We start from the raw sequence: 26061 nt of genomic DNA, 5'->3' as shown, positions 1-26061 counted from the left end.
GCAGCCCGTTCCAGGGCTTGACAACCCTTTCCTGATATGCAATCTGAACCTCCCTCTGTTGTCCTATTGCTTGTTACTCAGGAGAAGAGGCTGACCCCCCTCACTACAGCCTCCTTTCAGGGAGTTGTAGAGACCTATAAGGTCCCCCCTGAGCCTCTTTTTCTCCATGGGAAACACCCCCAGCTCCCTCAGCTGCTCCTCACAGGATTTGTGTTCCAGACCCCTCCCCAGCTCCTTTGCCCATCTCTGGACACATTCCAACACCTCAATGTCTTTGCAGTGGGGGCCCAGAACTGAGCACAGGATTTGAGGTGTGGTTTCACCAGGGCTTGGTCCTGCTGGCCACAGACCATGATCCCATTGGCCTGCTCCTGCACCTTTAAGATTTTTTTCTTGAAGAGTGTCCAGCCTTTTTTGACCCCTTTGCCCCCCAGAACTGCCTCCCAAGGAACTCTGTCCACCAGTTTCCTGAACAGGCCAAAATCTTCCCTCCACAAGTCCAAAGTGGCTGTTTGCTGAGCTCCCCTCCTTACTTCTCCAAGGATTAAATATCTTTTATTTCATGATCACTGTGCCCTAGGCAGCCTGCAAATGCCACACCACTTGCCAGTCCTTCTCAGTTCACAGGCAGGTCCAGTGGGACACCTGCCCTCATCGGCTCTGTCACCACGCAGTTTCCTTCCACACACAGCAGGAACCTCCTAATAAAGACCTAATAGGACCTCATAATTAGACCTCCTGGGCCCCACTTCCTCTCTGCTGTGCTGTATTTCTAGCAGACTCCCACCATGACATTCTGCCTTGCTGGCCTTTCCACTGACTCCTCCTACCCACAAAAAATTGTCCCAGTTGTCGCTGTCATTAAGCTCCAGAAATCAAGACACTCCCTATGTACAGGACTACCCCACTGCCTCTCCCTCTGTGCCTGTCCCTTCTGAAGAGTTTATGACCATCCACTGCAGCACTCCAGCTGTGCTTCACCACAGCTATAACAGCTGAGAAAGTCCAGGTGGGTGACACTGCCTGAAGGACAGCTGCTGGCCGGCCAAGCTCACACCTTGTCCCTGACTGTCTTCTGAGCCCACAGCTGAGGCTCAGACCCCTCCTTCCATCCCTGCCTCCAGCTGCCTGGGCTGTGGGAGCCCTCTCTGGTGGCTCTGCTGTCCATCCCACCAAAAGCACGCCCGGTGGCTCACCTGTGACACAGCCTGGGTGGCAATGGCACTCACCGTCCCCAGGGCTGGCATGAGGACCTGTGCCTGATGGTCAGCTCCAGGGACAGCCCTGTCCCTGAGCATGCATTCAGCAGGCTAAGACACCTCCAGAAGTGCCCCTTCACTCATCCAAAGTGCAGGCAAGGAGAAAACATCCTTCCCCCCTCTGGAAACTCCTCCACCCTGCAGTAAGCCTCCTTAGCCCGCAGGCACACGAGCTGCACTTGCTGCACTGGGTGGACACGGGAGGCTGCTCACCCACGAGCCCAGCTAAAAGACATCCTCTGTGAAAAGTGAAGCAACGAAGAGAAGAAGAAAAGCCAAATCTTACCTGGCAGCAGGAATCCCCAGAGATGGTGCCTACCAGTTTTCATAGGTAAGCTTCCTCTACTGCTTATGCAAACCCACAATTGCGTGCACAGTCACTGGTCCCAGCTTAGAAGGGGGGGAAAAAACTGGAGGGGAAAACCTCCTCTTAGAAATGACCCTGTCTGTGGATGTACATCTTATACTGGAGGTAGAGAAAGGAAAAGAATGCGGGTGGGGGAACTTGTTTTGTCTCTTGTTTTGCCTGAGCATTTGCTATTTGTCTGCCCCCCATCCTCCTCCCTCACCTCCTCAGGTTTTTCTTCCTCTGTCCCCTCCTATCAATTCCAGGACACTGGGCACACCAGCAAAGCAAAGAGGCTGGGTGCCCTAGATGGGAATCATGAAGAGCATCTAAACAGCTCCCAGGGGGTATTTTTCTTTGCAAGTTGCTGTAAGTTTGATGAGGCACGTGACAAAGCTTTGTGGAGAGAAAAAAAAAAAAAAAAAACAACCCAAAACTCTGATCTTATTAATTGCTTAATTCCAGGAAACAGAAGAATTCAAGGGGGAATGGACTTGGGGAAAAAAAAGAAAGAAAACGGGGAGTGCGTGAGAGAAGACAGGCTGGAGGGTGAAGAGGAGATTCACAAAGACTTCTTATCCAGTCCCCGGTCCTTCCTGTTATGCCCTGCCCCCCAAAATCCACAGGGCAATGTCCCTATCAAAAACCCAGCACAAACAACAGAGGGGAAAGATCCCTTAAGGGGGAGGACAGAATTGTGTGGAAGAGACAGTCAAGTCCTTTGCCACAAGGAAAGGAAAGGAAAATTTTGAAGACTTCATTCCCACCCTTTTTCCTGCCACAAGGTCACAGCTGCTGAAACTTTTTTTTTTTTTTAAAGTTTGGGTAAATGTGACTAGCTCCCTCTGTAGTTTGTTGATCTGAGAGAGGCTGTAAATTCTGTCTTCTGCTACCTTGTAGGCTTTGATTATACAAACAGAAAAAGTATTAAAGCTAAAAATTCTTCCTTTTCCTTTCTTATTCTCTCCCACCCTGTGCAATACAGCAGGTTCCCATGGCAGCTAAAACCTCACTCACACAGCCAAACACAGAGCAGGCTTCTGCTTTCCTAGATTTAGTTCAAATTATTACCCTTCCCTTCGTTATTTCTCCATTTTGGGTTCTTAATATGGCTGGAATTTCATTACACTACACGTAATTTACATTTTGTACTTTAAAGTGTCTTGTATCCTTTGGTTTGGAAACTTGGAAACCTATTTTCCCCTTTTCTAAGAGCTATCAGGGTGCCTAGTAGTCCACAGTAATTAGTGATTAGGAGACTTAGTGATTATGAGCTCTTTCAGCCTCTTTAAGAGAACAGCTTCCAGGCCATTTCCTTCAATTATTAGGAAAACTGAGTTTCCACAATTCAAGATCTCTACTAGTTTTGCATGACCTTTAATCTTCATTGCTGACCTTGTTGCTTTCCAAGATTTCTGACACAGATTCCAGTTATTCTGCCACTGGCAACCTTTACCACACTGTCCTTTAAAACAAGTGAAGTTTCATGATCAGATTCCTAAATTTGTTATAAAAATCCCTTAATCCCGTAACCCTCCAACACCACATTATGCTACAAATTGTATTGATAAGCACCAGAGCCTTGTCCTCCACACTCCCAGAAAAAATACCTACAGACTGGTTTTATGTCCTTTAGAAAGCAGCAGTGCTTTGAAGAGCAGAGGCCACAAGGTTTAGTGCAATCCTCTCGTCTTTCCTGGATTTCTGGTTCATTGTGAAACCTCAGTATCAGGTTTTTACCACAGCTGGTTTTATACTGAATTTTTGTTACAGAGTCGTCTCTGGCTTCTTTATAGGCGGTGATGTCTTAACTAGAACTTCCCCAAAACCACTTGGGGAGGTTTTTTTCCATTATGGAAAATTTTCTAACACCTCCAGAAGAGTGTCACCATTCCTTTATGAACTAATTCTAGCAGTTCCTCAGAAATGACTGTACTTTTGTCCTCTACAATGCTTTTCAAGATGCTCAGAGTAGATGAATACCGGGTCCTCCTTAAAATTCAGTAAGTTAATCTGATAGAAAGTCTCATCCAGGTAGGAATTTCTTAAGTCTTCTAGGCCTTGCAGGTCATGGGTGTCACATGGAAAGGCAATGCAGTTCATCACCTGCCACAATTCACTACCAAGGGCTGAGACATGAGAAACAAATCACTACCAATTATAATACTGGACACGACACCTCTTGCTTGTCACTTTTCAGTGCCTCCCACAGCACAATGACACAAAACCCGTTGGAAGATTTGTAGACAATCAACCAGACAAGCAAGGTTTTGCTTTCCTTTAGTCCTAAAAGAAATTGCCTACTTATGTGTACTTATTCTGTAATTGGAACAAAACCTTTAAGGCAGCTACAGGACAAAGAACCAGATTGAAGCCTGTTCCTTGAGGTCTGTTTTCTTTACATTCCTACTTTGTATTAGTTACAGGAAATTAGAAGCCAGACCACCTTCATTTCTGAAGCACAGGTTAAATTAATTATACTTACAAAGCCTTGTCTAGCCAGAGTGAATAGCTGTGACAAGCATAATCTTCAAAGATAGGCCCACCATTACACTGACAACACAGCAGGTTTGTGGGCCAGCCTTTGGAAACATGAAATGTCTTCCTTCCTAAAAGACATTAAAAAAAAAAAAAATTCCAACAGAATGCATTTTCATCTGCTAGAAGGAAAATACTGTTTAAAAACGCAACTCAAAACATATAAATATCGCCTTAAATCTGAATTTAAGCGATTCCTACTCCAACAGAGAATACATTTGCAACCCTTAATATTGTGCTGCAAAGCAAAGCTACTTATAAACCCTTGGTGGACTGAGTCTTCAACTTCTCTCATTGAAACTTGGCCAAATGCTCCTTTAATATTTTATTTTTGCTGACACATAAATGCTCCAACCCTGAGCAACAGCAGCAAGTACTGTAAATGTGCAGCTTGCAGTCAATGAGAGGTAGAAAGAGGGAAGACATTTGCAGTTTACTAATAAGGCATCCTAGTTTCACTGCCTATAAAATTTTAATTTCTTTAGTTATGCTACTCCACTGCTATGGATTATTATTTTCTCGACATTAATTTTCCTCTTCTTTTTGTTGCCAGTCCTAGGAACAGACTTGGTAAGAATATAGATGAGTAGGAAATCCACTGCCAGAACAAACCTTGGGTACCTATTCCACATCAAAGAACCAGAGACAAATAATACACTTTGGCTTTTAGAAGCTCTTGGGGGTGGCTGGGGGAATTTCAGCCTTGGGGACTTTCTTGTCTAACTAAGGACTTCCAGATCTATCCTCAAAGAATAGTTTTCTTACCAAAGGACAGCAAAGCAATAGAAAAACGTTGCAATTATATTTTGGACCTGTCTAACTTCTTGTTTTGAGGATATGCAAAGGTCCTACTGAATTTACTCTGAGGCGCTCATCAAGTTATTCCTGATATTTACATTTTCAGCCCCTTGCGTGAGACAATAAGGAAGAAAAATTTTCAAAAATAGGAGTGGCAGTAAAGGCCTTTCTTTCCTGCACCCTGACCACAGAACAGTGTCACCTCTTCTGTGCACGCTCTCTGTGCTGGGTACCTGAGGCAATGTTTAGGAGTGTGGTCAATGGCTGTTCATTACCTTGAAAGCACTTGCAGAAGGTGACTGATCAGGAAAAAATGGCTCAGAGGTTTCCCTTCCTGAATGGTTAGTTAAAAAAAAAAAAAAAACAACAAAAAAAAACCCCAACAAGTAAAACACAAACAAAACCCCCCAACCAACTGCCCCTGCCCTGCCTGCCCACCCCACTCAAATGGCAGACTCAGCCCCAGGTTTTAACAAGACATGTGAACAGAATTACTCTGTATTTTTATACAGCACCACACTTTGCAAAGATCCCAGAGGGCCCTGTGAAACCTGTTTCTGAGGGAGTACAACAAACAGGATGAATGAGAAATCCAGTGACGTGACATTCTTCAGGGCAGGAAGCATTTTCACCCACTGGAGCTCTGGGGAGAATTTCTGTGTATAAAGAGGTTACAAGTGAAACTGGAATTTGTCCAGCTACCAGAGATTAATACCATTAATCTTAAAAATAGTCCCATTGCACTTGCCTTAATGGAGATAAGTTTTTTGAAGTAGGTTTAAACTCAAAGATTTTGCCTAGAAATGTAGAGAGAGAAGGTACCAAGAATTGAGCAGAAGAGCTGATTACACTGAAGGTGTTGAATTTGTAGAATATGATGCCTTTGGCAAGAGCAGTAATAAACAATCACCATGTGGATTGTGAAGGGAAGTAATTTATCAGCAACAACAGCAAAAGGCACATTAAATGAAGCCATTGTGCAGATCAAACAGGAACCTTCTGCTGTGTATTTCCTGGCTGAAGACAAGCAGGTGCTGCAGCAACCTTTCATCTGTATCAGACTTCCAAACCATTCTCCCTGTGCCTATCCCAGGCTGTTCAGTGATTATAACTGGCAACCCATCAGAACTTTCACTTAAACTTGAAACTTGCGTGTTTCCTCATTAATTGATGCAAGGTTCCTATCACCTCTTGGCAGTGAAGCTGTTCAACAAAACAGCTTTGTTGTGTTAGTTAGTTAGTGCTCCCACTGCAGCACGCCAGGTCTCTGGGAATTCAGTGTGGAATGGTTAAAAAATCTCCTTTGGATGGTGTGGGATGGCAACCCCAGAGCTACAGACCCCATCAGCCAGGGTAGCACCTGCAAGTTACCCTCCTGTCACAGTTGTTTGCTCTTCCATCCCCACATTATTCACTGACAGTGTCTGGGGAGCCCGTGGTGGCACTAGGTTGATTTCCACGAGATTTTGATGAGATAACTGACGACACATTGAAAGAAAGCGTCGCTAAACAAAGCCCCAGTAGCTCTCTGAGAATTGTGTTTGCAGTGAAACACTTCAAGTGCTTTTAGGCAACTGGATTTGCCCAAGCCATTGAGAGTAGTTTGAACACCTGGAAAATGCACCATTTAACTGAGCTGCGAGGGGCTGTGCGTCACGGCCTCCTTTGTGCTTCAGCAGAAGCCCAGGAGAGGCAGGCTCCTGTGTGGTCTCATTAGCAGATTCACTGCTTCTGCCCTGTGCTCTACTGCTCAGCTCTTCCCATGGGAACCTCGCGCTGTTTGAAGAGCTCCAGAGAGAGTTTGGTGATTTTCAGACAAGTGCATTCCTTACCTTGGCAGCCCCTGCTCTTTGTGGTGACAAGTAGTGAGGCAAAAGTTTTTTCTTTGCTACTCCAGTTGTATTCCTCTCTGTGAATTTTAGCATCAAGTAATTAATTAAGTGCTCTTGAGATATTAAGTGTTTGGGACAGACCAGCTGCTGGCTTAGAAGCAGCTCCCTTGGAACAGGTAAAAACATATTTTACTTTCCTACTGGCAATGGTTCTGACTTGTATCTTCCTAATCACTGCCTGCTGCAAATTTCCTTACATTTTTTCCATTCAGAATTTTAGCCAGAGGACAAACCAACTGGGGGCATTTGAAAACTGACAGCCAGATATGTGGCTGATACTCCTGAGGATTTTGAAATCTGTTAATTTTTCACTATAGGAAAAGAGGCTTCGAACACATGGCTGATCTAGGTAATTTTTATGCAACCATTTCAAGTCAATTAGCTGAAGAGCTTCCAGGTCTTTGATGAAAGTAGGTAATAAAACTTTAAAAATGGGTAAAATGTTTGACAGCCGTGAGACACACTTTTTTGAAATTATAACCAGTGAGCAAAGACAGTAGCTAGATGTCAATTCTAGCCCACATAAAAGACTAGTAAAATTTTACACTGAAAAATGACAGCATACTTACCAATATAATGGCAAGAAAATGGATTTCACTCACTGATGTCCCACTTTGACAGATTATTTCTATGATTAAGAAGGGAAACTGTTAAGGTAAGACATTTCATGTTCTCTGGAAGCATCAGTCACTGTGCATTGCTGTGGCTGGATGCTGCCATGGCATACTGACCACATTCCATCTGCATGGTCCATATTAATTGGATTGAGTAGTACACTGATGATGGATGCTGAAACACTGGTCATCATTAAAGAAGAATGGTTAAAATGAGGCTTTCCACAGATTGGTTGAGTCAGAAAGGATTTAACATGGCATTTATTAGTAATCTGAAGCAAAGTGCAGAACTCTGCAGGTAAAAATCTCATGGAATCAGATACCAATAAACATGAGCTTGGGTCAGTAACACATACCAAGCAGGGCTGGCAGCTAAAATGGTAATTCAATATATACAAGCTTTCACTGGATTTGAATCAGAGTCTAAAGAGGGTACAAGTCATTTGTAGTCTGATGCTTAAACTGAAAGCTGGGCACCGAAAGCAATTTTGTTCAATAAAGGAAAAAGAAACACAGCCAACAGGATACCACAGAATTATATTTATGTTGTACATTTGTCTTCACATTGCAACATCCACATTGTTCATTTTGTGACAAGTATTTCTAATAATTTTGAATACATATTTACTGTATAATACATTTTACCAAGAGGCACTTCCAGTAATTCTGGCAAAAAGGAGCTTCATTATAGTGTCTAACTTACAAAACAGTAAAAATAAATAATGTTTATCTAAAAGATTTTTTTTTCCTGTACAGAATCTATTTTGTACAAAACATTTATCAGCCATTAACTAAATCACTTAACAAATACTTGTGAAGAGAATATATTAAGTATTGCTACATGTATCGAGTGCAAGATACTAGTGAAAGGAAAAGAATTATTCTGTTTATGAAAATCACCTAAAAATACAAGGCCTTGTTCCTGAAGTGTTTAGAAAGGAGAAGCTTGGTTACAACAATATTGACAATATATAAATATAAATTAACGTATGTAGTACTTAGTGAAAAGAACACTGTGTTAAAAACTGGTGTGTACAAATCCTAAACAAGATGGCACTTTTCTGCATTGCCACTTTGGCTGGCAGTTATTTTTTAAAATATTGCTTCAAAAGAATTACAAAGGTACACAAAACCCTTCTTCAAATAGAGCCGTATAAAATTACACTTCCCCCCATGCTTTTTCTCACCTTTAGAAGTGAAAAAAAAATCAAGGAGGGATTGAATTTGTAGTACACGAGTGATTTGTGGAAACTTGCTACTATAGCTGAGTCTGAATAAGCATCATTAAAATAATTTTGCCCCAAGGTCCCAGACCAGGAGTCAACCCTCACAGGATAGGATGCAAGATGACCAAATTTCTCAGTGTTTCCTGAAGTAAAAAAAAAAAAAAAAAAAAAAAAAGTCTGGCCTGTTGTCAATTTTAAAATAAAAAATTTGTATAATTTTGCCCTCAAATCTGGTGCTTCAATTATATTGGCACACCCAAGATTTTAATTGACAAAGGGTTGTAATCTTGCTAGGTTAATTTCTTGATTACTTTACCAAAATGGGATTTTTAATTTTTTCAATCACATCTTCTACACGATATACATACTTGCACATCGTTACCCAGACAGGCCAAACTGTATTGGAAAAGAATTCTTTTTGGAAGGTATTTCTTCCACAACTGGAGGCAAAGGTGAAAAAATGTGGTTTTGTTGGAAAATATCCTAGATGTTCTTCTATCAAAAGCACTAAAAAGAAAAAAAAACCAAAAAAAAACTGCCACCCATCAGTGAAAATGTTAATCTGTTAAACAAACGTAACCCACAGTATGAATCACGGCATTTTTAAAAGTGAAATTAAATTACTTTCCATCATGCAAACATCTGATATTGACTATTCAAGAGAAGAAGACTTAACTTTAGAAAAGTAATGATCAAAAGTACGCTGACATGGTAGAAATATTAAAGATATCATCAACATCACAGAGCAGTTATTAACGTTGTCTTTGATCTTTTGGGACACCATCTGCAGTACTGTATCAAGGCTTACAAACACCTACAAATCAACATTTTGCATTCAAATACAGGTTTTGGTTGTGTTTCAGGATCAGGCAGGAATTTTGAAAAGGAAAGTCAGCTTTAGCAGCCTTTCTACCTAGAGCAGTATGTACACACACGGCAAACCCCTCACTGTTTTCCCTCTGACCAGATCACAGAGCTTTTTTTATTTCTTATTCTTTTTTGGGAAAGCCTTGGGTGTAAATGACTAGGGTCAGAGAAGGAAAATGAAAAGCACCACCAAAACCTCCCAAATCCTTTAAATAAATACTTAAGAGCAAAGAGCAGTTGCTAATTCACACCAATTGTTTATAAGCGTTCGCTGCAGTAGAGGAAGACAGCGTTGAAATTTGAGCTATTATTTGATCTCATTTCCATGGTTTTGCCTCAGGACAAGAAAATTCAGTCATAAAAGGACACATGGCTTGCAGCTGTGGCAAAGTCCTGCATACCTGCCCTTATGCTTCCACACAGAAAACAGGAATATTTGGGTTTCCCCAACTAATTCACTGCTCTTTCCACACCTGCAGGTTTCAGTGGTGCTCCCCAGAGCAGAGACTCCCTGTGGCATCCAGGGCAGATCAATTCCCCTCTGCTGCCCCATTCCCACATCTCAGACATACTGCACACACAGCTTTGGAAACAAGAAACCACTGGCACGGACTAGTGACCTGAAAAGCTCAAATGAAATATTCTTTTTTTTTTTTTTTTTTTTCCCCTCCTCTTGCACCAGGCAAAGCTTTCCTTGACGAAGGAGAATTAAACAACTTCAATCAAAAATTCTTCACCCTTCAGCTTGACAGACCACAGGCAAGGCCAGCTGGTTTTACCTGAAGCACTCAGGGGAATGCCTGCATACACCTCAGTGACACTGGCAGGGTTTCAGACTGCACAACGCCTCCTGTTTCAGGTTTACCAAAGCAGTATTGTGAACTAGCTCGAGCTCTTGCCTCTTGTCACCTCTCCAGAAATACACCAGCCCTGTTCTGCCCCCAGGCTCCTGAGGAGCTCGCCCTAAGGGCTCAGGTGGGTGCTCACTCAGGTGACATCTGCATCCTGCTGAGGTGGTGAGATGCGTTTTTCATCAAAAGGACACCTGCCTGCCAGGAAAATCCCACTAATGGCCTCTGAATAAATCATAATTAGGTTGTAAATGGAGAATAATTCTCACACTGCTCCCTCCAACACTGGGACTCAATATCTACCACAGCAGGGGCTAAACCCTGCTTTGATTTACCTGCAGAGGAATGTTGTTTTGCTAAAAGAAAGTGATGAAATTCAAAGAAAGATCTATCACACTAAATTGCTCTCAAAAGTACTGGTGCTATTTTGCTCTAAATCAAAGTTTGACTTCAATAATCAATAATTTTGCAAGCTCTTCCAGTGTTTCTTAACACAGCTGTCACTTAATTTCTTTTATTCTTTCATCTGTTCAAAATCACTTAACATGTATTGTTCTCCAAGATCCCTGGACGTTCTTACTTGTTGATTCACTGAAAAAATAGGAAAAAAAGAAGACTCTCCTGCTTTAATTAATGGGAATTATTATCTTCTCTTTAACATTGCCATCATTTTGACTAATACTGCGACATCAAACATAAATTAACCTCCCAGAAACCCTATGCTTACTCCATTTCAGCAAGATTACATTTGCTTTTGAAAGAAAAGGAAAATAAATTTTGTTTTATAAAATCTATTTGATAATGGACTATGATTTCCTTTCCTCCTTCCCACAAAATGCAGGTTTCACTTCCTTCCTGCCAGCCCCATCAACTCGAGGACTGATTACCCCAGCTCTGAGCTGCCAGCTGAGGAATTCCCAAGTTCCAAGGCCAATGTGCAGGGCTGAGGCTGGGCAGAGCAGGCAGCCCTTAGTGCCTGCAGAGAGGTGCATCCTTCACTCTGGGAACGTGCTTCTGTCTCATCTTCTGCCCACGAGGCCGTGGGATGCTCAGCAACTTCTCATCCTTAAATTGAAACCTTCCCTCCTTCCAGGTGATGCTGGAACATCTCAGCTGTGGCAGGACTTGCACGGACTTTGCACAAGTACTTCATTAACAACCAGCACCAACCACAAAGCTTGTGCTGCATTTGACTCATGGCTAAGCTCTCAAAAATGCTTAGGGTTCGTTTTGGAAAACTGACAAAATCCTCTAGCATTCCAAGTCAGGTTGTGACAGAAATTCAGAATTTTTAAAGGAAACAAATGAACTTTATGTCCAGCATGGAATGCATAGAATGGGACTTGGGAGGGAAATTTGCTTAGATGCCAAATGGTACCTTTAAAAGCATCTATTTGAACCTCTGTAGCCTTAACTTTCTTCCAGATTAAGACCACCACGATCTTAAGAAATTCTGACAATGGTATACTAATGGTAAAGACCTAAATCCATCTTTAGGCTGATGATGATGCAGAGAGAAGTTCACACGTGATGTCAGAATAAAAACTGATGAAAACTATCCTTGAATTACTAACAAAAGCTTTCTCAAATTACACCTTCCCTGGGAACCATTTCTGCCATAAATATGACCATGTTTGCTAGGAGAACCTGCATGATGTCACAGGGGAGGGCTTTGGTGACACACAGCTCCAAGTAAAAGATTTCATTCACAGATGAAGGCCATCCAAAATCCTGCCAAAAGCACAGTAAAATCCCTTTTCCCTAGATTGTTGCAACTCACTTCTGATGCACAGCTTGCAACATCTCATCAAACACCATCTTCCTACTGGAGGGAGTAGATTTTCAGAGACAAGTGTCAAACTGCTCTGCTCATTAGCTAAAACCAAACCAAGATTTTAGAATCAGAGCATCAATATAGAGCCTAGTAAACTATGTCCCTTTGAAAATTTGAAACTATTGTTTTTAGACACAGTATTTTTAGTTTCTTTAGAAGCTAATGTCTTACACTCCCTCTAAAAGAAAAGGTAATTAAATTGTTTGGGGCTTTCACACTCTCTACTTCCACGTGTTTCCTCTGCAACACAAGAGTAAGGAGAAAAGTTGTAGTCCATGGTAAACACCATGTAGCTATCAACAAAAGTGCCAATATAGGGACAAAAGTGTTTACATGTGATTGCTGTGTGACACACAGAGTCCTTCTGTCACTGCACTGGGAGCTGCAAGCACTGCAAAAGTATTTCAGGGAAACTTCTGGACTAGAAGGGAACAGGATCAGACACCAAGTGCCATTATAGTGGGGAAAACAAAATATCCAAATGGAAGAAAATCATCTGGTCTTCCTCCTCTTGTTTTTAAAGAACAGAAAACTAAAGTACTTTGGGTTTGCCACTGCAAAACACTGTTTAAATGGGGGTTGCTTTCTTTAGTGTCTACCACACTGCTTTACATATGGTAGGTACCAGGAATTCATATCAACACTGTAAACAGCCCACCTAAAACAAGAACATTTTGCTGATTGAATACAATTAATTTTCTATTATTTGGTTTTTCTTCCTAAAAATATTTCTTAGGCTGTGGATTATTTGGTGATTGCAACACCAAAGGACTGCACAAAGTGGAAAACCTTCTGCCTCCAAAAGGCTGCTGTAACTGCAGGTGAAAAGTTTTGCCTCCTTTGGACTAGAAAATATTATAAAGTCCTCTACCTGCTTCTTTATCTATGAACCCCAAAGTACAAAAAGAAAAAAAAGGAAAATTGTCACATTATTGACATAAAATCTCTCTGGTATTTTCTTTTGTTATATCTAAGCCAACCTGGAGATTTCCTGATCATTGCGTGCCAAACATGCACTTCAAAGACTGAGAATCAGATTCTTAAGGAGGGACCACCTGCAGGAACTGGATTACTAACAACTTGAAGTGGGGAAAAAAAAATCACCTCTTACCAAGCTGAGCACTTGCAGCCACTTGAGCTTCTTCACTGGAATTTCTTTCTAGTTTGGGTAAAAACAACAATCATTTTAATTCTGTCAGCAATTTCTTCACCATAAAGGTCCAGTTCAATGACTGTTCCCATGAACAGGCTGGGGTAGCAATGGTGTATCAATTTCTAACACCTGCCTTGGCAATGCAGAAAAAGAAATTAGAAGCTGACACTAATTTTACTTAATGGCAACCAAAAATGATGACTAGAAAAATATAATGGTTTCATTTCAGCACATTTTTAGGTAACTTTTCTTAGTTACTCTTAGTTGTTTTCAACCCTATGTATGCCAGTTTAGAGGAATATGTGAAACTCTGCTTACAGGATTTTGCCTCATTCTTGAATGCTTCTTCATAATTTTACCAACTGGGCACCCACTAACACTTGCTGCAATAGAATTTTTTTCCTCTTTCAGCAAAAGCAATATAAACCCCAATATTAAAATCCAATTGCAGTGATTATGCACTGAAAATTGAGAAAGAAGTGCTTGGAGATGTGACATTTTAAAGCATCTCTGTAAATTTCATTTTTAAAGGATAGAATGAGGCATAATAAAGCCTTCTCATACTATAAGGTATGCATTTTACTTATACAAGAAAAGCCCAAATAAAATGATCAAAGTGACTGAAGAGATATGAAAACAATGCAAGCTGGTATTGGTGGAGACTTGCTGAGGTCTTGGAGCCAACTTTTTTCTTTTGAATGAATTCTGCCTTGTCCTCTCCCTTTAAAAAAGCAGTGCGATTTGGATCTTTGCATTCCTGATTTCACTGGAAAACACTTCCTAAATATTCCTGCTGATGAGAGCATTCAGAACCTGCCCAGTCACTCTGCTGAAAGGCAAACACATTTTCCACTGGCAAGAGGAGGACAGGACAATATCAGGAAAATGCAATCAGCAAAAACCCCAAATCCTCTTTTGAGCAAAACCTCATTCTGACAGAAATGCAAAGCAAGGGGGAACTCTGAAGTGACAGCACACCTGTGATTGGCTTTGACAGAGAATGTTTTCCAACATTTTGGGGAGGTGTCAACAGGATCATGAAATTTGGTGAACGTGTAACAATAGCAAAAAGCGATGGGTGCAATGTCAGAAATCCAACACAGAAATGACTTCTACAAACTCTGCCTTTCACAAGGAATCTCACTCTCACAAGCAACCCTCTTCAACTGATTGCAGAATCAAAATAGAAAAAGCATACATAGTCAAAGGAGTTCTGAGAGATACTGAAGTTTATATGTATAACTCTTTCTGTAGGAACAAATCTCTGAATTGTGGGGTACTGCTTGGTGCTGCCAGTCCCCAAGAGCATTAATATTTTAAAGCCTTGATCCTGTAGACCGCTGGCTTCCCAGAAGGGTCTGTACAGATTTATCAAGACTTTGTTTGTGGGGTTTGGAAATGGCTACACTGTATAAAAATGTTTTTGTATTTATTTCTTAAAAAATTATCTTTACAAAACAACTTTTCCCTTTTTTTCTTTTTCTTTTTGTTTTCTTAAAGATATCATTATCTACAGGAACCCATAAAAATTTTTCCATATTTACATCTAGATAGCTAATCATTGACAAATATATCGTGAAATAAAATATTGAAAGTGAATATCCAACCTTTTAAATAGACATTTGGCTCACAGCATAAACAACAGAGAAAACAAATGAACAGAACAACAACAACAAAAAAGATCTGCTGTTCTTACAGGCCCGATCTTTTTCTTTCTGTTAAAAAAAAAAAAAAGAAAAGAAAAGAAAAGAAAGAAGGAAAAATATATTGGTGGGATCAAACATGCTGCTCCTAAGCAGAATGCCAGCAACAAACTGCTCCCATGCAGCACCTCACACTGAAAACCCAGGTTCTCTGAAGCCCATGTGAGGTCCTGGGACACTGAGTGCCCAGCCCACGCAGGACTGGCTCCTGTCCCCTGCAGCTCCTAATGCACCCTTTGCCTTCTTCTGGGGAAGGCCCTGGCCCCCACACTCCCTTCTTTTGCCTCCCAGCAGTTTAGCTTTGTTCTCCAATGACACATTTGGTCAGAGATGCCCAGAGGCAGGGGGTGAGGGCAGAAGAGGGCCCCGCGCTGCCGTCCACCCTGCACGAGTGCAGGCAGGGCCAGCCTTCTCCAGGGGCACAGATTGCTGTGCCATGCACTTCCCCCCTTTGCCAAAAACCCTCCTGGCACATCCCTTTCGCCAGCAGTCCGGGAGGTGCCGAGGAGGAGGAGGAGGAGGTGATGCCAGCGCAGCTGGGTAGGGCCAGAGCAGCGCCTGGGCTGCTGCTGAATGGAGGCTGCCCGCAGCTGGAGTGCAAACTGGGATTGGAGGGCTGTGGGAAAGCAAAGCTCCTCAAAATTGTTCCCTTGCAGGCACGAATTCTCTACAGTTCTGGCCTTCTGTTTGTTGTGGTGTGCTGGGACGTGTGCTACAGCTGGTGTGGTAAGAACTCAGACCATGCTGTATTTCCTCACATCCACTCACACTTGCAAACACCCCCTCGCTCACACATATGTGTTTGGCAGGATATATCAGCATTCATATAAAGCTTTGGAACTTTTATCCCTCAGCATTAAGAGCAAAAAGCTACTTAACTGGTACCTTACTGTTAACTGCAAATGTGCTTCAGAAGCAGCATTTCCTCAGATAACTTTCTCCTGTAAATATCACAGTGACCATAATATATCATTAAATGTATTTTGCTGAAGTGTGCAGCCAATAACCCTGGCTAAGTATATATATATATATTTATATAATTCCACCCACCCCCAAATCTCTTCAAAGAAAGTCTGTAAAGCCGGTGTTGCAGTGTGAAAGCTTCCTTGAGCATAGGAGTTTAAACAATGTACCTCACCATAAAAAGGAAAGAGAAACAAATTAAACAGCTGTAGGCGCATTATCCCATACTTCTACAGTGTTGTGTCTAAATGCTGTGCTGGCTTGAGAAAGAGTCTGTGCACGAGTCAATCTGTCTTAAAATACTGCTGTAAATATTGTCATTGGTTTGGTTCTACAGTTGTGTTCTCCTCTTCATCCTTCTTGGCCTTCCCTTTCTCTTCCTCCTCTTCCCTGATGGCCTGGATTTGTTCTGAAGATTGGTGCAGTGGGGATTGCTCCGTGCCTTGCTTCTCTGACCCAGCTAACCTCTCCTCATCCTCAATCACTTTCTGCCACATCTTGTGGTTCTGAAGCAGGTGCTGAGTGATCTGACAGTAGATTTTCCTCCTCTTGAACTTCTTCTTTCCTGTAAAACACCATGTGACATGAATGTACTGGTTTCTATTGGAGAAGGAAAAGCAACTGAAGGCACAGGAAGCAGACAGAGTGTACTATGACAGATTTTTAAACCCCAACATTTGAACAGTGTTAAAAATTCAGAAAGCTGTGCCTCTCCAGATTTTGGGGAAAGCAAACTGGTTTCCTGCACAGTTTGAGCCCTAGCTTCATCCTATCCCAAGGCTGCATGCTGTGCCTGTGTCAGCTGCTTACAGAGGTATCTAACCTTTGAATGACTATGCATAAAACACATCACTGAGCTGTTTCTGCTCATTTTACATCAAGTTCTTAAAGACTCTGATCAACACACATTCAATTCTGCACTCTCCTCACCCCCAGTAGATCCCTGCTGATTGTCCTATGGAAAAAAAAATAATCCTGATCATTTTCCTATGTTCCATTTTCAAGGAAAATGGAACCACCATTGTGGTGGAGGTTACCTTAAAGCTTAAGCACAACATTGCTCTGGCATCAGCCTGAGCACTAAAGAAGCACTCATACACCCAAATGCTATCACAGGGAGCTTGCTTCTCTTTGGTTTTGGAGCACCAGGCCCCTGCTCTCAGCCTACAAAGTGGTTTTGTCCCTGGTGGTTCTCACAGCTCCTGACACAGCTGACACTACAATGTTTTGCTGTCTGAAGGGTGGTTTTTCCCCTGTCAATATACTCTGTCCAATACAGATTCCTAACTCCTTAGCAGTACAAAGTTTGAAAAATTTTCCTGGTCATTAGCAGTGACAATGGCCGTCACAGAACTGAAATAATAGCCCCTCCAAAGACAACTGCTGATTTTTCCTTAAAGAAGGTGACGTAGAGGAATGTTTTGTACCAGATAAATTTGCGTGGATTAGTATTTGCAGGTTGCCTGAAGTATGTCTGTGTCAGGATCCAAAATGTTTAGCCCTTGAAGCTTTTGAACTGGAAACAAAGAGCTTTTCACTGGGAACAGACCAAATCCAATTCAATCCTTCATTAGAAAGCCCTTGGTTCCCTGTAGGAAACCTTCAGGTTTAGCACTAATAAGAAGCCCCTATGCTGCCAATGCTACAGCAGGACATTCCCTCCTGGGTTTCCCAGGCGACCCCACATCTTGCTGCTCTCTGCAGACACTTGCTGTGGTGTTAAAATTTGTCTGAATCACTAAAGACTGAGTCTGTTTAATTCTTATACTTGCATAAAACCTTCAGGGAAAGTATATGCTCCTGTATAGTAAAAAAAAAAAAATTACTTAAGGCTACTTCAAGGTTATAACTCTTAAACTGATCTCAACTGCTTCAGTGAATTATCAGGAACTAGATGAAGTGTTTTCCACCACAATTATATTTCTATCTGCCTCAAAGGCATTGTCAACAAAAGATCTTTACCACCATCTATACCAGTCTTAAGGTCTGTGCATCTGACATCTCAACCTTTTATTGCTTCACTGAGAAAGTTTATAAAGTACAAAACTGTGTTGGTCACAGGTACACATTTCTATGAGGCCCCTATATTGACACAAAAGATGTCACAGAATCCTGAGTAAGGTCCACACAGCCACAGAGAATTTAGGGGACCTGAAGACAACCATTTACCACACATTAGTATGATGGAGAAGAGAAGCATTCCCCTTTTGGTACCAAGGAAGTAGAAAGAATTTGTTGAATATTTCAAAACTTCTGATACATTAATTTTTAAAGCTTTGAAAACCATAGTAAAAACACCAGGCTGAATATTAAGGTACTATAACAGGGTAAAAAAGGAAACAGAAGATCACTAAAATCAGTCTGTTTGCAATGTGAAAAGGGTTAATAATTATCAGTGCTTTTAACCTGAAAACAGCATTATTTGACTCCACTAATGGTGATACAGAAGATAAGTGAATAGAGATATTAAATGAAAGGAAACCAAGGATTTCAGAGTAAGATTACAGACATCATGGATATAAGAGAACATCCTTCATATTTTTTTTTTTAATACAGCAGTATCAGTTTCAGGTTTTGGGTCTGTGTTAATTACCAGTTGCAGGCACTTCCATGAAGGCCAATCTGCCACAAACATGTGGCTCTGCCTGTTACAGAACTGACAGATCAAAAGGTGATCATAAGGATCAAATTAACCCATGTGTGTTACATTACTTGATGTTTACTGTTCTCTACAAGATTTTTTTTGTGCGTGTGAACGTTCTAAACCTAAAATATGTACAAGGGTGTGTGTGTGAAAAATAGCAATGATTTCTTAGACACAAACTGTTTACCTCTGGATCTTACTAGAGATAAAAGGTTAACTCTGCACATCAGGAGACATAGATTTTAGCTCCACATCCATATGTGACTTACTGCACTCATCAAACCTTTGTCAGCTTTCCCAACAGGATACAGGGATGATACCCAGGCAGGGCATGAAAGAATATGTGTGGGAAAGAACAGAAAAAGTGAGGCTGTTGAGGAAAAAAGTATTAGTATTTCATGAGTGCACTTTAGGCTGCTGTTTCCTAAAACTTCTGGATACAGAGGAGAGAGAGAAAGATGACTCAGAAGAGGGAAATAAAGGAACAGTAGTAGAAAATTCAGAGGGAGAAAGAACATGAAAGAAAGGAAAAGGTAATGCAAAATTAAACTGATAAAAGGAAGAGGTCAGTATTACAGCTGCAGTATTTTCTCTTAAAAATCACTTCCCACAAGTGCCTGAAATCTCCTTTCAAGGTAAAAAGCTTTCATCTCAGTACCCAAACATTGGCAGTGCTGCTTTTCTAGAGGAGAAACAGGAGAATATGAGCTTTAGTTACTGGTTAACCAAGTGATGCAGCTCCCAGCACACAACACAGCAATGAATGCTCAGTGCCAATTCTCTTCCCACTCTTCTCCATGTTACCTTAAAGAGATTTGCATTAAAATGATTTCATTGTTAAAAACTCCTTTACTGCATCAGCATTTCAGATCCTCATTCTCTTATTCCTGTTTGTCATGTTAACTCATGGATATGATGAGTGTTTTCCTTGAAAAATCTTCTCCCAAACAGCCTTTTTTCAACTGAAATTCTTGTAGTCTATCAACACCAGTCCTGAAAGAGTCTAGAAAACCCTCATGGCACAGACAGGTGATCCACCACCAGAAACCCCAACTAAGGTAGAAATAAGTGGTAGATATGAACCACATTGGTGCTGAAACCATGGAGCATCTCCATTCACAATGTAAGTGGCTACAGCTTCACCAAGGACACCAAGGGCTCACTGTCACTCTGGAGGAGGCCCATGCTGAAGCTGGCCAGCTCACAGCCTCTCTCTGCTTAGTGTTTTGGCCACAACACAGAGCTTGTTTCGCTGGAAAATGGAAGCGTCAACCACTTACTGGATTCGGCGTTTTCACAAGTTTCCATTTCTGCCGTTTCCTCCTCTTCTTGCTCATCAGTGTCTCCTGACTCGTCACTCTCTTCTATCCATTTTCCTGGCATCAGCCCTGCTGAGTCGTAGGAGTTGCAGAGTGGTCCCACGATGTGAGTGATGAAGGATTCCTGGAGGTGTGCCAGCTGAGGAGCGGAGCGGTCCATGAAAGGGCTGATGGGCAGGCCCAGGCTGGCCTCTTCATCACCCTGGAGAGGAAAAACAGCCATAATTCCTCTGAGCTAAATGAAACAAAGCCATGCCACAGAAAGCTGTAAAGCATACCCAGCCAATTAAAAATGCTGGGAGGACAACATCTAAATGCCAGCCTGGCTCTTCCATCGTGGCATTGCCACAGTGCCATCGTGTCAGATGGGCAGAGTTACAGCTCTTTCCTTGTAGGAGCTGATACCAGCCCACTAGCAATAGTGTGAATTTAACAAGGAAGAATTTAACAATGACTCTGCAGAAGGATGCCCCTAGCCCTGAACTTTACACTGTGTGAAAACTTGAAAATTGTTATTTCATTTCTTTCTTCACCATATTTCAAAAAAAAAAATCCCTTCTGACTGCGTGATTGCTAAATCACAACAACCTTGTTTACAGGGAATAAGACAATATCTACAAGACAGGGCTATCTCACCAGACTAGCTTTGTTATTAATTTCATCCTTATTAAAAGTAACCTGGAGATGTCCTTTTGGCATATTTGTTTCCTGTGACTATTATTAGAATGATCCCAATTAAAGCAATGTATGACATCCATTTGCTCAAAACCAGTAAATCTTTCCCATGAAGCTTTTTTAGGGGAGAGAGGGAGGCATGAGATGAGTTTTTTTCCTCTCTTCTCATGCTATAAAGTAAAACTTCACTGCAGAGCCAAAGCTTCTGGTGATACCAGTGAGCTTTCAGCTGAGCAGACATGACAAGACCAGATGCCATCTCCGCCCCCCAAAAAATATCCAACTTCCCTAATCAAGCCTGATATATAACTGAACACTGTAATACAGTACAGAGTTCTCTATTATGGGATATATGTTAGAATTTGGAGATGCATTTTCAGTTTCCATTATGTTTGCTTATATTTATCTCCTTATAATGTAAATTTTTGAAAAGTAATGGTCTTCACAGCTGACCAGCACCCTGCCTGTATCTGTATTTGGTGAAGGCCAAAAAAAGAGAGCTAAATTTTGGAGTATGTACAACAAATATCTCATTTCCTTGTGTTTTGTTTGCTAATTTTATAATAACCAACCCTGAAATGTTATGTGCAATCATTAAAAAACAAAATATTTGTGTTGACAAAACACTGAAACATGCCATCCATTCTTGAAATAGCAAGCAAATTAAGAAGAGGTGACACCTTGCTCTTCTTTACAGAAACATATCTGAGATTTCCCAGCTGTGAACGGGGAGAAATGCTGACTTTTGAAATGTTTACAAATTCTTTTTTTATCGTTCTGTTAAAACATGATTTATTATGTGAAAATGTCTTGCAGTGTGTTGCTTTTTATTCTAATATGTCTATTCTGTCTTCAAATAATTATGCTGGACATGTGAAAAGGAGGGAACATCCTGCAACAATATGACACAGAACTTTTAATATTTTGATACAACATATTTTTAATAAGCAGTTTTTATTTATATGGGAGTGAAATTCTTGAATGGACTTGGTGTTTATTGTAACAAAGATATTTCATGATTTTCACAGCATAGGTTGAATTCACATATGTGTGCTTTTTGACAATACTTCCAGGGAAATACAAACTTCCCATAAATTTCTCCTTTTTGGAAATGAGAATATGAAGACTTTTCCAGTCACAGAAAAAATCTAATGCTCAAAAGCTTGGTGAAGATGGTCTGTACACCTCTTGTAGCATATTACATTAAAGAAAAGCAGCTTTTAATAGAGATAAAAGAAAGTGAGAGTTTAACTTATCCTCCTTAATGCCAAAAGCAAGTCCAAGAAAGAAAATGTTCTCTGTTCTGGATCTCATTTCTAAATGATGGAAAATAACACAGGGTCATACTGTGGAACAGATAATATCTTCCCACATCTGTATCCTCACAAGCTTGATTCACTCTCCAAGGCTTTGCTGATATGAATATATTTGGGCTGATATAACTTTTATTGGAGAAAAGGAAAGTCATATTCTCCATCTGTTGAACTGCTTCTGTCTGCATGCACTAGTCATCCACATAAGCTATGATCATCATCAGAACTGTGAAGTACAGTTTGTTGGAACAGTTGTAAGGAAGAAGAAAAGCATTTCCTGAAAGAAAATTTGGGGCATGAAGGTTGTTTTGAGACATACTGTCTTTGTTTAATAAAAAAAAAAGAAAACAAAAATGGAACCAGCTATATTCATACTATAGGTAAGGTTCATCGTAGTTTCTTTTTCTTGGGAGATTTGAAGGAAATGATGAAGCCTCAGGTCAATGCCTGAATTATGTCCCTTTCCCTGTCTCTTTACATACTCCAGAAGGCAGCAGCAAATCCTGGTTGGTTTTTTTTTTCCAAACTGTGAGTGCAGTAAATTTAAGGGAAGTTGAAAAAGCTTTAAAAGGGATTAGGCTGTGAGTCCAAGTTACTGCTCAGCCTGCCTGAGAAGCCTGTGAGTTGTCTTGTTCAGTGATTTAGCCTGCTTGCTTCTGGAAAAGAAAGGATGTGGAGTTTAATCTGACCAGAACATTCAAAATGCTCCCGCTCAGGAAACAGAGGAACAGCCCTGATCCTTGCACTCAGCAGGGCTAAATAGGTTAAAATGAGAAAATTAGGTTCAATTAAGGGCTCCCTTACACCTAGAAAGAGAGGAGCAGTGCCTGGCTGAATTCCCAGGGCTTTCCTGGGAAATTCCTGTGCCTGTCCTCCTCCCTTGTGCCACCAGCATGGCCTTGAGTAATTAGTGCAGTTGTACTGACCAACCTCTGAGAGCTGCAAGGGCTGTCTTAAAACTGAAATGTGGGTCAGGATCAATGTGTAGGGAGCAGCTGTGGTTGGTCTGTGATGCACTGAAAGCCAGTGCTGGAGTCCTGCTCTGCACATAAAGGTTCTGGTTGTGTGAACAGAGGTGTGGCCTGCAGAGGAGCTAAAACTATCCCACTGCTCTGTTTAGACCATCTCAACAAGGATGTTGTGTCCACTTTTGGAGACTACATGTCAATAAAAGTGTGAGGCTGCAGAGAAGAGCCATGAGAACCAGCTGATGTCCTGAGAGAACACAGAAGGAAGGATGAAAACACAGTTTGCACTCAAGAAGAGGGAAATGACAGCTATGATGACTGACAACAGGGAAAAAAAAAGAGGAAAGGAACACTTGTTCACCATGCCAGTGCTTGTCCACAGTGCCAGCCTTGAACAGTTCAGCCTGCAGAAACACATTTCTGAGGACACACCAGAAACTTTAGTGGAAAAAGGACTTTTACTGGTCCAGCAAAAAAAAATGGATTAATGTGACTCTAGCCAACCTCTTTGCCCCTACTCTCTGTGATTTTCCGCTGGCCACCAGCACTGTCATGCTCCAGAACACCAGGCAGGCAGCTTTGGAATGCCTTTACCTGTTCATAAAACTCATTGACGATGCCTTCTGTCCACTGCAGGTGCAAGTCCTTGCACTTGGCAGGCCCGTTGATGTCAGCCAGTTTGATGCACATCTGACAAACCAGCAAGCGGTCGTTCTCGTTGGTCCAGTCAATTCCAACATCGTCGTTCACCTAGGAGACAGGGAAAAGGAAACCAACGTGGTCATCCCAGGCAAAAGAGGAAGATATTTAGCTATTTGATAAAATCACTAGCATAAGCAGGTGAGCTAACCCCAGGCTGGAATTAACAATATGGAAAGGGAAAAATAAGTGAAGACCAAGGAACACTGAGATGAATAATGAGAAGTCAATATCATTATTATATATTATATATATAGTATAATATATAATATATATACTATATATAAAAAGAATAATATTATATGTATACTATATATAATGAATAATATAGTATACATAGAAAATATATATAGAAAATATGTTATAGATCGAAAATATAATATATTATAATATATAATATAATATATAATATAAAATATATATGATATATAATATATTATATATTATATAATATTATATTATAATATATACTGTATATAATAATATAATATAATATATAATATTATATTATATATAACAATATTATGCATTATATATATATAGTATAATGTTATCTATTCGAAGTGCACATTATGCACCTGTTTGAAAGCATTTACTAGGAAAACAAAGAAATGCAATCTTTCCATGACATTTTTCAAGAAGTTGATCCCTACTGGTGTATAAATACAAATTACTATAAAATATCATGATGGCTTGATTGCAGCATGAAGATGTGTGAATTGAGCTTATTTTCCTGTTTGACATCAGCATGGCTGAAACTATTTCCTCCCTTTTTTCCTTTTCTCTATTTTTCCCATACCTCTCACAAAAAAAAGTGATACATACTGTCAGCTGCTCTAAAATAAAAGCAGCAAGGTTAAGGTTGGAGGGGACATGACTAGCAGGGGTGCAGAAGGAGCTCAGACTTTTATGGATCTACAGATCAGTTCTCTTTCTACCCTGGACCATATCTAGGGCCTTTCTCCACAACTTCTTAAAGCCTGCCATGGAGAGATGTTACAGGGAAATGGAAAATAAAATGAGTTGTACACGTGGAGGCTTCGAAGTGTCAGCATACAGATCCATCCTAAGTAATGCCAGATTGATAAAAACATTTTATCCGTGCCACCAAAACAGCTAGGAGGTCCCAGATACAAAACACACTGGTTTTGGGGGTTTCTCACAAGGAACAAGAAAGCAGTACCAGCTCCAAAGGCAGGTATCTAGTTAACAGGCCAAAAGCTTTGATGGGTGATGGAGTTTATTAAAATATCTTAATAGGAGGTGATTCCCAATAAGTTAGGTTGAAACTGTAAACAGTTTTTAGGAATGGTTTCCCAGGGTTGTGATTTTATGGCTCACTGAATGGAGCATGCAGGAAAGATGTTTAGTGACCACGCTTTCACTGCATTTGAAATTAGAATGACAAAACTGCTCTGATTTATGCTTTCATAATGCAATAGTACAACTAAATCAGTAAAAATTCACTTAAAGTGGCCATTATGGAAACTGGGTAATAACACCATTGATTTTTTCCCCTGAGTGCTTTTCTAATAGGTCTAAAGTGCCAGTGAACAAGAAAGCAATCTTGAAAAGTAGAATGTAAAAACAGTTTGCGATATTTTTAGCCTTAAACCACTTTCTGAAAAAAAAGTAAATATATATATGAGAAGAGAAGCTGTGTCACTAACTTTAAATGAGTAAAAACCCATCAGAAAGGCCAGATTATTATTCAACATTTTACAGCAGCCAAAAGGACATTCAGAGGAAATAGAAACCCTTTTTTGCTGGATGCTACCAAGGCCCACAATCTTTTCTGACCGTTCCCCAGAAACCCAAACTGATCTCACCTTGGCGTTGAACTTGGCAACGAAATCAAAGTGCTTCTTCAGGTCAGTAGCCAGAATGGCCTCGATGACGAGGAAGCGGAAATGCTTGAACTCCACGTGGTCCAGGTTGACCAGGAAGTTGTACTCTGGCCTGGACATGAAGAGGTTCCAGGCAGCAGCAGCGTGGTGGTTCTCCAGCACGGAGCGGTCGTTGTACAGCACCGCCTGTGGAAGCAACACGGGCAAGGGGCAGCTGAGGAATATCTTGGCAAAACCATCTTGGCAAAACCATCTTAGCAAAATCATCTCGGCAAAACCATCTCGGCAAAATCATCTCGGCAAAACCATCTTAGCAAAACCATCTTAGCAAAACCATCTTGGCAAAACCATCTTGGCAAAACCATCTTAGCAAAACCATCTTAGCAAAACCATCTTAGCAAAACCATCTTAGCAAAACCATCTCGGCAAAATCATCTCGGCAAAACCATCTTAGCAAAACCATCTTAGCAAAACCATCTTGGCAAAACCATCTTGGCAAAACCATCTTGGCAAAACCATCTCAGCAAAACCATCTTGGCAAAACCATCTCGG

At 40.9% G+C, this 26061-nt stretch overlaps 1 protein-coding gene across 1 annotated transcript in view; it reads right to left on the bottom strand.

The window, feature by feature from the left end:
- Nucleotides 1-13744: 13744 nt before the first annotated feature.
- The window catches only part of PDE3A (phosphodiesterase 3A), a 223594-nt gene continuing 211277 nt past the window's right edge, over nucleotides 13745-26061 (bottom strand). Inside the window, exons 13-16 of the mRNA XM_053978622.1 lie at nucleotides 25492-25695; nucleotides 23558-23713; nucleotides 19969-20209; nucleotides 13745-16609 (exon numbers count right to left, since the gene is read on the bottom strand). Coding sequence (XP_053834597.1) covers nucleotides 16362-16609; nucleotides 19969-20209; nucleotides 23558-23713; nucleotides 25492-25695 — 849 coding nt within the window. The 3' untranslated portion in view covers nucleotides 13745-16361. The remainder of the gene's footprint in view (nucleotides 16610-19968; nucleotides 20210-23557; nucleotides 23714-25491; nucleotides 25696-26061) is intronic.

This window comes from Vidua macroura, chromosome 5, assembly GCF_024509145.1.
Source record: "Vidua macroura isolate BioBank_ID:100142 chromosome 5, ASM2450914v1, whole genome shotgun sequence".
Classification (NCBI taxonomy): Eukaryota; Metazoa; Chordata; class Aves; order Passeriformes; family Viduidae; genus Vidua; species Vidua macroura.
Note: the sequence above shows the minus strand (reverse complement) of the source record. Positions and strands in the feature narration are given on the sequence as shown.